The sequence below is a fragment of the Cebus imitator genome, unplaced genomic scaffold (assembly GCF_001604975.1).
Source record: "Cebus imitator isolate Cc_AM_T3 unplaced genomic scaffold, Cebus_imitator-1.0 Scaffold56, whole genome shotgun sequence".
Lineage (NCBI taxonomy): Eukaryota > Metazoa > Chordata > Mammalia > Primates > Cebidae > Cebus > Cebus imitator.
In genome coordinates this window covers 7,139,305-7,153,803 of record NW_016107371.1, presented here as the reverse complement: position 1 = coordinate 7,153,803, position 14,499 = coordinate 7,139,305, and the positions used below count along the sequence as shown (strand labels likewise).

At 37.5% G+C, this 14,499-nt stretch overlaps 1 protein-coding gene across 3 annotated transcripts in view; it reads left to right on the top strand.

The window, feature by feature from the left end:
- The window catches only part of EIF3E (eukaryotic translation initiation factor 3 subunit E), a 104,693-nt gene that overhangs the window by 72,457 nt on the left and 17,737 nt on the right, over window positions 1-14,499 (top strand). For all 3 annotated transcript variants that reach the window (XM_037738714.1, XM_017529005.1, XM_037738713.1), the window contains 2 exons: window positions 2,860-2,985; window positions 3,649-3,773. In XM_037738714.1, coding sequence (XP_037594642.1) covers window positions 2,860-2,985; window positions 3,649-3,773 — 251 coding nt within the window. The remainder of the gene's footprint in view (window positions 1-2,859; window positions 2,986-3,648; window positions 3,774-14,499) is intronic.

The following is a 14,499-nucleotide window of genomic DNA, read 5'->3' as shown; positions in this document are numbered from 1 at the left end:
GGACGCCTCTCCCCCACAGAGCTGGACTGTCCCGGGTTCAGCTGCGCTTGCTGTGAAACTCTCAATCCAGAGTTTCTGGTTGCTGTTCTTTTGCGGGGGTGGGGCCAGCCGAGCCTGATCGCCTGGCTCCCTGCCTCAGAGCCTTTTTTAAGTTGGTGTTCCAGTCGCCTGTTGAAGAGGCGCCAGGGCCTGTTTGTTTTTCCCTGGGACCACTCACTGCGCTGGCTTAAACAGCAGCACTGAGGTTTGTGGCGCTTTTTTTTTTTTGCTCTGGAATCTACTGTCCTGGTTTTCTGCTCAGTCCCCTTTTTGAACCGGCGAATGGGCGACTTCCCGTGGCTCCAATCGCCAGCCAAAAGGGCACCCGGACCAGTGTATTTTGTATGGAGAGCTGCGGCTCCGGGGCGCCGACAAAGCAGCCGCGCGGGGCAAAGCAGCGGCGCTGGCCGGCACAGCCGCACTGGCCGAAACAGCTGCGCTGGCGACCGTGGAGCACCTCTGCCCCGGAATTTCCTAGTCTGTGGGCAATAAAAACGCGGCGTCCACTCACCCTCTGCGCTTTCACTGGGAGCTGCAATCCTGAGCTGTTCCTAAACGGCCATCTTGGATCGTCCCTCCTTAAAAATATTTTTCTTTGAGGCTCAAGACAGTATGAGTAATGATAATTTTTGGAGGCATTAGGATCTTCTCTGAAATTTTGGCTCTGATGTACCCTGAAATCACTGTAAGAACTGTGCCTTTAATATTGATTTTCAAGCATAGTTTTTCATATTTTAACATCTGAAATCTGAAAGTGTCTTTCTTTACTAGGTTGTTTGTGGTTTTAGAAATGTAAAATCATTATGTTAAAATTGATGGCATCTTTGACTTGATTATATATTTTAATATTCAGATGTCTTATAAGAATTAAAGATTTTATACTTTGTAATTAAAACAATTATTTTATGGATTTTGATATATCAGCTTTTAAACTTTCAATGAATTTTGAAAAACTTGTATGTTTGTGTGGCTACCGTTAAATCAAGATAAAGAATATTTCTGTCACCTCACAAAGACCCTTTTAGTCCTTTTTGTGGTCCGACCCCACTGATGGTCCTGGACAACCATTGACCTGCTTTCTGTCCCTGTAGATTAGTTTTGCCTGTTCTAGAATTTTATGTATGTAAGTGGAATGATGTAGTATGTATGTTTGTGTTTGGCCTATTTTTAGTAGCAAGTTTTTGAGATTTATTCATGTTATTGTATGTATCAGAAGTTAGATTCCATTCATTGCTCACTAGTATTTCTGTGAATATACCGTGGTCTGTTTCATATATTCATCTGTTGATGAATATTTGGATTACTTTTAGTTTTTGTCTATGAAAAATAAAGTTATTATGAATATGCATGTATAAGTTATATTGTGGATATACATTGTGATAATAACTAGAACCAGGAGTATCATGGATATGTTTCAAAATTTATTTTACAAATCTAGTCCCTGTGTTATTAGCCTGCTCTTAGGGTGTGCCAAATATTATTCAGTACATTGAAAAAGAAGAATCTCAGTATAGGCTGTTGTATTGTAGTCCCCGATGTTTAGATTATCTATCTGTAAATATGTATATAAATGTACCTATATATAAATCTATATACATATCTCTGTGATGGTTTTCATCATTATTTCAGCAACTCATATTTACCAAGTTCTTACCTGTATCAGGTGATAATTGTAATCTCTGCATGTGTTGTGTCACTTAAACTATACACCTGGGTTCTATCCCCATGTTGCAGTGAGGAGACTAAAATATAAACTCAAGCTGTTAAATGGTAGAGACAAAATTCTTGATTGGATTTCTGATCCTGCACATATAAATTACCTTGTAATTATGGTATCTACACTATTATGTAAAAGTGCTTCTGTGAAAAATTAAAATTGAAATTTCATCTTGAGGTGTAGAAATGTATTCTTCCCCCTTTACTGCCCTTACTTGCTTCTACTGCTTTAGCACATCTGATGGGTTCAGAGTCAGTTTACCCACTTCTGCTTTGTTTTGAGGGAGTCCAGCTTTGCTCATTGTTATTAACTTGATCTCTTTGGATGTTTTGAGTTTGTGACCCTCTTTTACTAGTGGATAGGAGCATTAAGGATGACCCTTAGTCTCCTTTTTTAGGTTAAGACTGTGGTATAAAATTTATAGCTTTCATGATTAGAAGTGTAATTTGGGGCAAGTTATACTTTATATGTATTAGTTCTCCTCTTGAAAATGGGGATAAAAAATATAGAGTTTTTGTTAGGATTACAGGTAAACACTAGCTTGTATTGCTCCGTACATAATTTATTAATAACTATTAATTGTCATTAACCAGTTAGCCTGTTTTTTTCCCTGTCTCTGTCTCTCCATGACTTTCATTTGTGTCATAATTTGGAAATATTTTTTGGTTCTCTACGTAATTTCTCATTATATTGTAAATGAGACTCACAAGTCTTGATTTTCCACATCTTCATTGTAGTGATTTTAGTGACAAATTACATATGAATCTAACCTGGTTTCTAAAGTTTTAGGTGCCCGAAATTTGATTAGTTGTGTATAAATTATCTGAAGTGCATTACAGTAAGATGATGTTACTGTTTTCTAGTTATAAAAGTTATCCTTTATTTTCTTACCTAGACTGAATATTGAAGACCTGAGTATTTTTAGCAAATTAAGTTTTTGGAAACAAACCAGTGTGGTCCAATAAGGACTTAAATAACTACAGTTCTGTGTAGAGAGTTATAGGTCTTTTAGTAGGCTAGAGGAGTTAGGTGGGTATCAAACATACATTATATTCATTCTTCAAGAGTATTCACAATATAATTAATTATGATTTCTTAAACAGGTTCCAGCAACAGATAGAAATGCATTAAGTTCACTCTGGGGAAAGCTGGCCTCTGAAATCTTAATGCAAAATTGGGATGCCGCCATGGAAGATCTTACACGGTTAAAAGAGACCATAGATAATAATGTGAGTTAGAGTTTTTCAGTTATTCTCTGAAATATCTATGTATCCTTCATATTTTCTGATAAGAACAAACGGTGCATTTGGGGAATAAAAAAAGAATGACTAACAAAAAATTTTAAAATAGCTTTGGTTGACCTTACAAAAATCATAATGGATTAGCAGGTTGACTAGTTTGAATCTCCTTAAAGGAAATTGTCAAACTTCATTTGACTCTTAGAGAAAAAAATGTAGCTTTCATTTCTGTTAAGCTACTATGCCCTTTTTTTCTATGCCAGTGAAAATGGCTGTTAGTGCCACCTTTTATTGCAGAAGACAGTTTTCATCTACAATTATCTAATTAAACCACTTACTATGAAATGTTCAGTTTAATTCTTTTAAAATGTTTTCTGAAATGTTTATAATTTATAACTTCTGTGAGAGTTTATAAATTAGAATGTCTTCAGTGGACATAATTGAATCTGTCTCTTAAGAACAGGGTAATAATTTGGAATGTTGAGGGATCGTGCAGAGAGAAGGCATAGAGGATCAGACTTTGATCATAATGACCAAAGTCATGCCTTAAAAGGGGCCCATTTTTAATTACAGTTTGGAAGTTAGTGATGTTTGTCCTCTTGCCTCTTTCTTGTATATTAATATTTCTTATGTATACCTTTTTCAATCCTTCAGTCTGTGAGTTCTCCACTCCAGTCCCTTCAGCAGAGAACATGGCTTATTCACTGGTCCCTGTTTGTTTTCTTCAATCACCCCAAAGGTCGCGATAATATTATTGATCTCTTCCTTTACCAGCCACAGTAAGTTCTTTTACTGTGTAATTTTGACTGTATTTAGATAAAATTATATGGAATTGTTTAAACTTAAAATATACTTTATCATTTGAATTTGTTGTCACCTGGTTTTTTTTCTTCATGTAGTAGATTTGTTATTGAAAAGCCTGCATGTGACTCTTAAGTAAATTATTTGACAAAGTGTACTTTAAGCCTTTTAAAGTACGGTCCCTGGGCCAGCAGCATAGGCATCGTACAGAATCTTAAGACTCACTCTAGAACTAAATTATAATCTACATTTTAACAAGAGCCCAGGTAACTCATTTAAACATCAGAGCTTTAGAAATAAGGCTCTAAAACATGCTACTTGAAAGGATATGTGCATCCTGGGAAAGAATCTTTTTATATCATCTTTGCTCTATCTACCATCTTTTGTTTAATCTTTTAGTGATGTAAAATTCACTGCTTATGAACTGGACTATTCTGTTGTTAGCTAGAAATTATTTTGTAAAATTTACTCTTCCAGTGGAACTCAAGTACCTCTGAAACTTCTGCCTGTTATTTCTTGTTTGTTTGGAATGACAGAAAACAAGACTGCTTTATGGGAAGTCTTTAGGTGTTTGAAGATAACTTTTACTCCTCTCTGCTTCCTTCAGGCTAAATACCTCTAGTTTCATTAAATAACGTAGTTTTTCAGACTGTATAGTATTTTGATTGTCTTTTTAGATAATCTATTTATCTTCATAATTTATCTTCGTAATTGACATTTTATTCTAGGATTGTCATCTAAACTTTATAGATTACAGTGGCAATATTAGCTCCTATTGCTTGTACATACGCTTTTTATAGCCTAAGATTGCAATAGCATATTTTAACAATTGCTTCATGTTATGAGTTATATTGTATTGACTGTATTATTGAGCAACTTTTACAACACTTTTTTTTTTTTTTTTTTTTTTGAGATAAGGCCTGGCTCTGTTGCCCAGACTGGAGTGCAGTGGCGCTATCTAAGCTGACTGCCACCTCTACCTCCCTGGCTCAAGCCATCTTCCCACCTTAGCCTCCCAAGTAGCTGGGACTACAGGCACATGCCACCATACCCAGCTAATTTTTCTATTTTTGGTAGAGACAGGGTTTTGCCATGTTGCCCAGGCTGGTCTCAAACTCCTGAGCTCAAGCACTCCACCTGCCTCAGCCTCCCAAAGTGCTGAGATTATAGGCATGAGCCACTGAACCCAACCCTACATTAACACTTTGGTTCTTTTTTTTTAATTAATTGTTCATCTGAATAAAGATTTTTTATATTTTCAGTACATTTTATCTTACAGAAATGAAAATGGCTTCATATGACAAATGAAATAATAAAAAATTTTAAATGTTGACTAATATCCTCCAAAATCTGAAATACCCTGTGTGCCATTATCAGATCAGTTACTTGAGGGAGGATTTGCCGGGGTGGGGGGGTTGCTTAGATTTTAAATCATTCCATTTAAAAGGATTTTGGGTCCTAATGAATATATTGGTCAGTTTTTTAAAAGTATGTGTATATGGGAATATATTCTAACTTTGTGGAACAAAAAAAAGCTCTTTTGAGCATCCAGTAAAGCCTTCCTCCTCAAACATTTAAAGTAGATATACACCGAAAAGCCATTGGATATTTAGAAGGAAGGGAAAAATGACGTTAAAATTATCTTTGGGAGCATTTTTACAGGCCAGTGGTTCTTAAACATTTTGATCTTAGAACCCATTTACACTATTAAGAATTACTGAATGTAATTTTCTTTGCATTGGTTTTGTCTCTTGGTATATACAGTAAGTCCTCAATGTTGTCTTTATGTTAGAAACTGCAACTCTAAGCAAAACAATGAATAATGAAACCATTTTTTTCCTCATCAGCTTCATACTGAAAGAGTGTTATTTGGTTTTAAAGTTGTAGTTTCCAAGAACATACCGATGATGTTAAGTAAGGATTTAACTGTATTAAAAATAAAAACAAATTAAAAATTTGCTCATTGATAAATGGTAAATTGATTAGATTTAGCACATAATAGATTTTTTAATGAAAATAACTTTAAAAACAAAATGTGACAATGTGTGACAAATTTAGTGTGACAAAGAGTGACATTGCTTTACATTTTTGCAGACCTTCAATTGCTGGGTTAATTGATAGCTGGATTTTCATGCCTGCTTTCTTGAAATCTGTTGTGATGTGTTTAACTGTATGACGAAAAACCTAGCTTCACACATGTAGTTGGAAAAGAAATGTGTGTTTTGTTAATATCCTTTTCTGATAGTTTTGAAGATTCTCGTTTGAATATAGTAAAACTCAACAAGAAGTAGATACAATAAAACTCAACACAGAGTAGTTTATTATTGTTATTATACTTTAAGTTTTGGGGTACATAGGCAGATCGTGCAGGTTTGTTACATAGGTATACAAGTGCCATAGTGGTTTGCTGCGTCTATCCCCCTGTCATCTACATTAGGTATTTCTCCTAATGTTGTCCCTCCCATCCCCCCACCCCCCGACAGGCCTCGGTATGTGATGTTCCACTCCCTGTGTCCATGTGTTCTCATTGTTCATCAACCACTTATGAGTGAGAACGTGTGGTGTTTAGTTTTCTGTTCTTGTGTCCATTTGCTGACAATGATGGTTTCCAGCATCATCCATGTCCCTGCAAAGGACATGAACCTATCCTTTTTTATGGCTGCGTAGTATTCCATGGTGTGTATGTGCCACATTTTCTTTATCCAGTCTATCGTTGATGGGCATTTGGGTTGGTTCCAAGTCTTAGCTATTGTAAACAGTGCTGCAATAACATACATCTGCATGTGTCTTTATAATGGAATGTTTTAGGAAGTAGTTTTTTTAAAAGATGGTTTTTAATATAGAATCTGAAGCCATGTCGTAAAACTTTTTGGGATCCTAAGCTATACTGATATTCTAGACTATATTGAGTTATCTTGCACTTGGAATGGATCTTTTACTCATGCATAATTTTATAGCATCATTCATTGGTTGTTTGGGAAATATTTACTGGTCCAGAGAGTTATGCAGATATTCTAGTGTATTGACATTATACAACACCAGAAAAACCACATTCATTAACACTATTACCAAACCCATTAGAAAAGGCTTTAAGTTATTGGAAAGCTTTCATGCTCCCAGTAGCTGAAATTTTCCAAAATTCTAGTTTTTCTTGAAGGCTCTAATTTTATCATTTGTTTTTCTTGAAAGACAGTCTCACTTCATTTTCTAGAAAATGTCTGCCAGATTCCCAACTCTGAATGTCTGAATAGCTTTGGTTTGTCTGTCATTATTTGAAGTAAAAGTGTTCTGTGAGAAAAGCAGCTGGTTCATCCTGTTTCTAAGTTGCACAAGTGCTTTTCCTTAGGGACAACCAAGACAGTGAAGTACATATACAGCAGAGGCACTTTATGAATACTTCCCATTTAGACACACAAAAGATGAGAAAGATTAGTACTTACAGGTTGAAATTTTCTAAAATTAGTAATTTGTGCTACTTGATTCAAGGACATAGTTGAAAGTTTTTGTGTTTTTTAAAACTGCAAAAGTGCAGTGGTGAAAAATATAGGGACTACTACTGTAGTTTGATGTCATTACTTTGATTTACTCTGAAGTCCAAGAAGAGTTTCTTTGTTTATAATTTAGTAATTATTAGTAACAAATCAGTTTTAGAACATTTCTGTTGCCCCAGTAAGAACCATCATGCCTGCGGAACTATTTTTTAGAACAGAAACAACCTTTGGAAACAAACTACTCAGTAGTATGATGACTTTTAATTGTTTGCAAAAGTACTGTGTTACTATTTTCACTTGCTATAGGGTCAGATTGCTGTCTTATTTTCTGTCTTGTTAAGTCTTCTTAATTTAATTTTTGTTTGATTCTAACTTTTTTCCTATTGGAAATATACCCAGTTGACTTGACAGATCATTGTTACACCCATTTCCTGGACTTCATATTCTTTAAGTGGGAGAGCTGCTTACTGTCGATATTGTGTGTAACGTGCACAGTATGTCTATAATCAGTATGTGTTTTTCAGTTGTCTCTGATAAAGATTTATGAAGAAAGTATTTTTAATTTCTTTTAGCACAGTAGGTGGTTGGTTAGTGCATCCATTTACTATTATACATAGATTATGAATTGCACACTTTTTTTAGAATTTATTTTTTATATCTATTTTATTGCACTTTATGTTCTGGGGTGCCTGTGCAGAACATGCAGGATTGTTGCATAGGTACACACAATACATGGCAATGTGGTTTGCTGCTTCCATCCCGCCGTGACCTATGTCTGGCATTTCTCCCCATGTTATCCCTCCCCAACTTCCCTACCCCTCGCTGTCCCTCCCCTATTATCCCCCAAAGGCCCCAGTGTGTGATGCTCCCCTCCCTGTGTCCATGTGTTCTCATTGTTCAGTACCCGACTATGAGTGAGAACATCGGTGTTTGATTTTCTGTTCTTGTGTCAGTTTGCTGAGAATGATGGCTTCCAGATTCATCCATGTTCCTACAAAGGACACAAACTCATCATTTTTTATGGCTGCATATATTCCATGGTGTATATGTGCCACATTTTCCATGTCCAGTCTATCATCGATGGGCATTTGGGTTGATTCCAGGTCTATGCTATTGTAAACAGTGCCACAATGAACATATGTGTGCAAGTGTCTTTACAGGAGAACAATTTATGATCCTTTGGATATGTACCCAGTAATGGGATTGCTGGGTCAAATGGAATTTCTATTTCTAGGTCCTTGAGGAATTGCCACACTGTTTTCCACCATGGCTGAACTAATTAACACTCCCACCAACAGTGTAAAAGTGTTCCTATTTCTCTACATCCTCTCCAGCATCTCTTGTCTCCAGATTTTTTAATGATCGCCTTTCTAACTGGCATGAGATGGTATCTCCATGTGTTTGATTTGCATTTCTTTAATGACCAGTGATGATGAGCATTTTTTCATATGTTTGTTGGCTGCATAAATGTCTTCTTTTGAAAAGTGTCTTTTCATGTACTTTGCTCACTTTTGAATGGGTTTGTTTTTGTTTTTCTTATAAATCTGTTTCAGTTCTTTGTAGATTGTGGATGTTAGCCCTTTGTCAGATGGGGAGATTGCAAAAATTTTTTCCCATTCTTTTGGTTGCTGGTTCACTTTACCGATTGTTTCTTTTTCCCATTTGTCTATTTTGGCTTTTGTTGTGCTTTTGGTGTTTTAGTTATGAAGCCCTTGCCTATGCCTATGTCCTGAATGGTTTTGCCTAGGTTTTCTTCTAGGGTTTTTGTGGTGTTGGGGCTTATGTTTAAGTCTTTAATCCATCTGGAGTTCATTTTAGTGTAAGGTGTCAGGAAAGGGTCCAGTTTCTGTTTTCTGCACATGGCTAGCCAGTTTTCCCAACACCATTTATTAAACAGGGAATCCTTTCCCCATTGCTTATTTTTCTCAGGTTTGTCAAAGATCAGATGTGAGGCGTTGCCTTTCAGGCCTCTGTTCTGTTCCATAGGTCTGTATCTCTATTTTGGTACCAGTACCATGCTGTTTTGATTACTGTAGCCTTGTAGTATAGTTAGAAGTCAGGTAGCATGATGCCTCCAGCTTTGTTCTTTTTGCTTAAAATTGTCTTGGCTATATGGGCTCTCTTTGAGTTCCATATGAAGTTTAAGGTGGTTTTGTCCAGTTATGTGAAGAGGGTCACAGGTAGCTTGATGGGGATAGCGTTGAATCCATAAATTACTTTGGGCAGTATGGCCATTTTCACATTATTGATTCTTTCTAACCATTAGCATGGAATGTTTTTCCATCTATTTGTGTCCTTTCTTATTGCCTTGTGGTCCTTTACATCCTTTGCTAGCTGTATTCCTACGTATTTTATTCTCTTTGTAGCAATTGTGAATGGGAATTCACTCATGATTTGGCTCTCTGTTTGTCTGTTATTGGTGTATAGGAATGCTTGTGATTTCTGCACATCGATTTTGTATCCTGAGACTTTGCTGAAGTTGCTTATCATCTTAAGGAGATTTTAGGCTGAGACGATGGGGTGTTCTAAATATACAATCATGTCGTATGCAAATAGAGACAGTTTGACTTCTTCCTTTCCTAATTGAATACCTTTTATTTCTTTTTCTTGACTGAATGCTCTGGCTAGAACTTCCAATACTATATTGAATAGGAGTGGTGACAGAGGGCATCCCTATGTAATGCCAGATTTCAAAGGGAATGCTTCCAGTTTTTGCCTATTCAGTGTGATATTGGCCATGGGTTTGTCTTAAATAGCTTTTATTATTTTGAGATACATTCCCTTGATACCTAGTTTGTTGAGAGTTTTTAGCATAAAGGGCTGTTGAATTTTGTTGAAGGTCTTCTCTGCATCTATTGAGATAATCATGTGGTTTTTGTCTCTGGTTCCGTTTATGTGGTGGATTACGTTTATAGACTTGCATATGTTGAACCAGTCTTGCATCCCTGGGATGAAGCCTACTTGATCATGATGGATAAGCTTTTTGATGTGCTGTTGCAATCGGTTTGCCAGTATTTTATTGAAGATTTTTGCATCTGTGTTCATCATGAATATTGGCCTGGAATTTTCTTTTTTTGTTGAGTCTCTGCTGGGTTTTTGTATCAGGATGATGTTGGTCTCATGAAATGATTTGGGAAGGATTCCCTCTTTTTGGATTGTTTGGAATAGTTTCAGAAGGAAGGAGTGGTACCAGCTCCTCTTATATGTCTGGTAGAATTCGGCTGTGAACCCATCTGCACCTGGGCTTTTTTTTGGTTGGTAAGCCATTAATTGCTTTTTTTTGGTTGGTAGGCTATTAATTATTGCCTCAAATTTAGCCCTTGTTATTGGTCTATTCAGAGTTTCGACTTCTTCCTGGTTTAGGCTTGCAAGGGTGTAAATGTCCAGGAATTTATCCATTTCTTCCAGGGTTACTGGTTTATGTGCGTAGAGTTGTTTGTAGTAATTTCTGATGGTAGTTTGTATTTCTGTGGAGTCAGTGGTGACATCACCTTTATCATTTTTTTATTGCATCTATTTGATTCTTCTCTCTTCTTTTTTATTAATCTGGCTAGCAGTCTGTCTGTTTTCTTGATCTTTTTTGACAAACTAGCTCCTGCATTTATTGATTTTTTTTTTTTAAGGGTTTTTGTATCTCTGTCTCCTTCAGTTCTGCTTTGATCTTAGTTATTTCTTGTCTTCTGCCAGCTTTTGAGTTTTTTTGATTTTGCTCCTCTGGCTCTTTCAATTTTGATGATACAGTGTCAATTTTAGATCTTTCCTCGTTTCTCTGGTGGGCATTTATTGTTATAAATTTCCCTCTAGGCACTGCTTTAAATGTGTCCCAGAGATTCTGGTAAGTTGTGTCTTTGTTCTCATTGGTTTCAAAGAACGTCTTTATTTCTGTCTTGATTTAATTGTTTATCTAGTCAACATTCAAGAGCCAGTTGTTCTGTTTCCATGATGTTGTTTGGTGCTAAGTTAGTTTCTTAATCTTGAGTTGTAATTTGATTGCACTGTGGTCTGAGAGACTGTTTGTTATGATTTCTGTTCTTTTGCATTTGCTGAGGAATGGTTTACTTCCAGTTATGTGGTCAGTTTTAGAGTAGGTGCGATGTAGTGTTGAGAAGAATGTATAGTCTGGATTTAGGGTGGAATGTTGTGTAGATGTCCATTAGGTTTGCTTGGTCCAGGTCTGAGTTCAAGTCCTAGATATATTTGTTAATTTTCTGTCTGATTGATCTGTCTAATATTGACAATGGAGTGTTAAAGTCTCCCCCTATTATTGTGTGGGAGTGTAAGTCTCTTTGTAGGTCTTTAAGAACTTGCTTTATGTATCTGGGTGCTCCTGTTTTGGGTGCGTGTTTATTTAGGATAGTTAGCTCCTCTTGTTGCATTGATCTTTTTACCATTATGTATTGCCCTTGTCTCTTTTGGTCTTTGTTGCTTTAATGTCTATTTTATCAGAGACTAGGATTGCAACTCCTGCTTTTTTTTGCTCTCCATTTGCTTGGTAAATCTTCCTCCTCCCTTAATTTTGAGACTATGTGTATCCTTGCATGAGAGATGGGCTTCCTGGATACAGCACCCCAATAGGTTTTGACTTTTTATCCAATTTGTCAATCTGTGTCTTTTGATTTGCGCATTTAGCCATTTACATTTAGGGTTAATATTTTTATGTGTAAATTTGATCCAGCATTTTGATGCCTGCTGGTTGTTTTGCCCAGTTTCTTCGTTGTGTTGATGGTCTTTACCCTTTGGTATGTTTTTGGAGTGGCTAGTACTAGTTGTTCCTTTCTATGTTTAGTGCTTCTTTCAGGAGCTCTTGCAAGGCAGGCCTGGTGGTGATGAATTCTCTTAGCAGTTACTTATTCTTAAAGGATTTTATTTCTCCTTTGCTTATGAAGCTTAGTTTGGCTGGATATGAAATTCTAGGTTGAAAGTTCTTTTCTTTAAGGATGTTGAATATTGGCCCCCCACTCTCTTCTGGCTTGTGGGGTTTCTGCCGAGAGATCAGCTGTGAGTCTGATGGATTTCCCTTTGTGGGTAACCTGACCTTTCTCTCTGGCTGCCCTTAGCATTTTTTCCTTCATTTCAACCCTGGTGAATCTGACAATTATGTGCCTTGGGGTTGCTCTTCTTGAGGAATATCTTTGTGGTGTTCTGTGTATTTCCTGGACTTGAATGTTGGCCTGCCTTGCTAGGTTGGGGAAGTTCTCCTGGATATTATCCTAAAGAGTTGTTTTCTAGCTTGGATTCGTTCTCTCCTTCACATTCAGGTACACCTATCAAATGTAGATTAGGTCTTTTCACATAATACCGTATTTCTTGGAGGCTTTGTTCCTTTCTTTTCAGTCTTTTTTCCGTAATCTTGCCATTTTATTTTATTGAATTGAACTTCAGTCTCTGATATTCTTTATTGTGTTTGGTTGATTCAGCCATTGAAACTTACTTGTGTATACTTCGTGAAGTTCTTTTGTTGTGTTTTTCAGTTCAATCAAGTCATTTATATTCTCCTCTAAGCTGTTTATTTTCTTTAGCATTTCACCAAACCTTTTTTCAAGGTTCTTAGTTTCTTTGCATTGGGTTAGAACATTTTCTTTTAGCTCGGAAAAGTTTGTTATTACCCACCTTCCAAAGCCTTGTTTCTGTCAATTCATCAAATTTATTCTCCATCCTGTTTTGTTCCCTTCCTGGTGTGGAGTTCTGATCCCTTGGAGGAGGAGAGGTATTCTGGCATTTGGTGTTTTCAACCTTTTGCACTGGTTTCTTCCCATCTTTGTGGATTTATCTACCTGTGGTCTTTGTTGTTGGTGACTTTCTGTTGGGGTCTCTGAGTGGACGTCCTTTTTGTTGATGTTGAGGTTATTTCTTTCTGGTTTTCAGTTTTCCTTCTATCAGTCAGGCCCCTTTGGTGTAGGACTGCTGGAGGTCCACTTCAGACCCTGCTTGCCTCAGGATCACCTGTGGTGGCTGCAGAACAGTAAGGGTTGCTGTACGTTCCTTCTGTTGTCTTTGTCCCAAAAGGGTACCTGCCAGATGTCAGCCTGAGCTCTCCTTTATGAGGTGTCTCTTTGGATATACGGGGGTTGGGGACCTGCTTGAGGAGACAGTCTGTCCCTTATAGGAGCTCAAGTGCTGAGCTGGGAGCTCCATTGTTCCATTCACAGCTGCTGGGCAGGTGCTTTCAAGTTCATTGCCGCAGAACTCCTAACCGCCTTTTTTCCCAGGTGCCCTGTCCTGGGAAGTTGGGGCTTTATTTATGTTTCTTACGTGCTGCTGCCTTTTTTTCAGAGATGCCCTGCCCAGCAAAGAGGTAATCTAGTCACAGTCTGCCAGCAGAAGTGCTGCTGAGCTGCTGTGGGCTCTGCCCGTCTGCTGCGTTAACTTCCTTGTGGTTTTGTTTACAGAGGTACCGTTAGAACTGTCTTGGTAATGGTGGTCTGCCTCAGTAGTGGCAGACAGTCTCAGAAATGGCGGACTGCCTCAGTAAAGGCGGTTGGCTTCGGTAATGGCAAATTGCCTAAGTAGTGGTGGTCTCCTGGGTGATGGCTGACAACCTTCTCCCCACCAAGCTTGACCATCTGGGGTCCAGCTGCACTTGGTGTGAAACTCTCAATCCAGAGCATTTTAGATTGCTGGTCTCTGTGGGTGTGGCACTTGCCGAGCATGATCTCCTGGCTTCCTGTTTCAAGCACCTTTTTTTCAGTTGATTAGGTGGCTCTGTTTCCCAGGCATTCCAGGCATCAGTTGAGACCGCCACCCAGATTTGTGTGAGTTTTTGTGTGGAGACCCCTGGCACTGGCAGAAACAGCTGTGCTGGAAATTTGTGGTTGTTTTTGGCTCTGGAATCTCCTGGTCTGTGGGCAGTAAAAGGTTATTTGGAAATGTGGTGGTTACTCATCCTCTGCGTTGTTCTCGCTGGGAACTGCACTCCAGAGCTGTGCCTATTTGGTCATCGTGGATCTCTTGCAGATAATTTTCAAGCTTAAATTATAGTTGCAGAAAGTTTTAGACCTCATTGCAAATACAAAGGAAATTTCATTGAAAGTGATTAATCTGCTATGTGATGACATGCTAAAAGAGAATACCAAAATTATAGAATTGTACATTTACAAATGCCTTTTTAAGTGTGCTCAATTAAAATAATATGCATGTCAGCTGATGTTTGATGTCAGCAAAAACTGCCTGTGCATATTTTTATATTTCCTTTTTTTTTTTTTTTTTTTTTTTT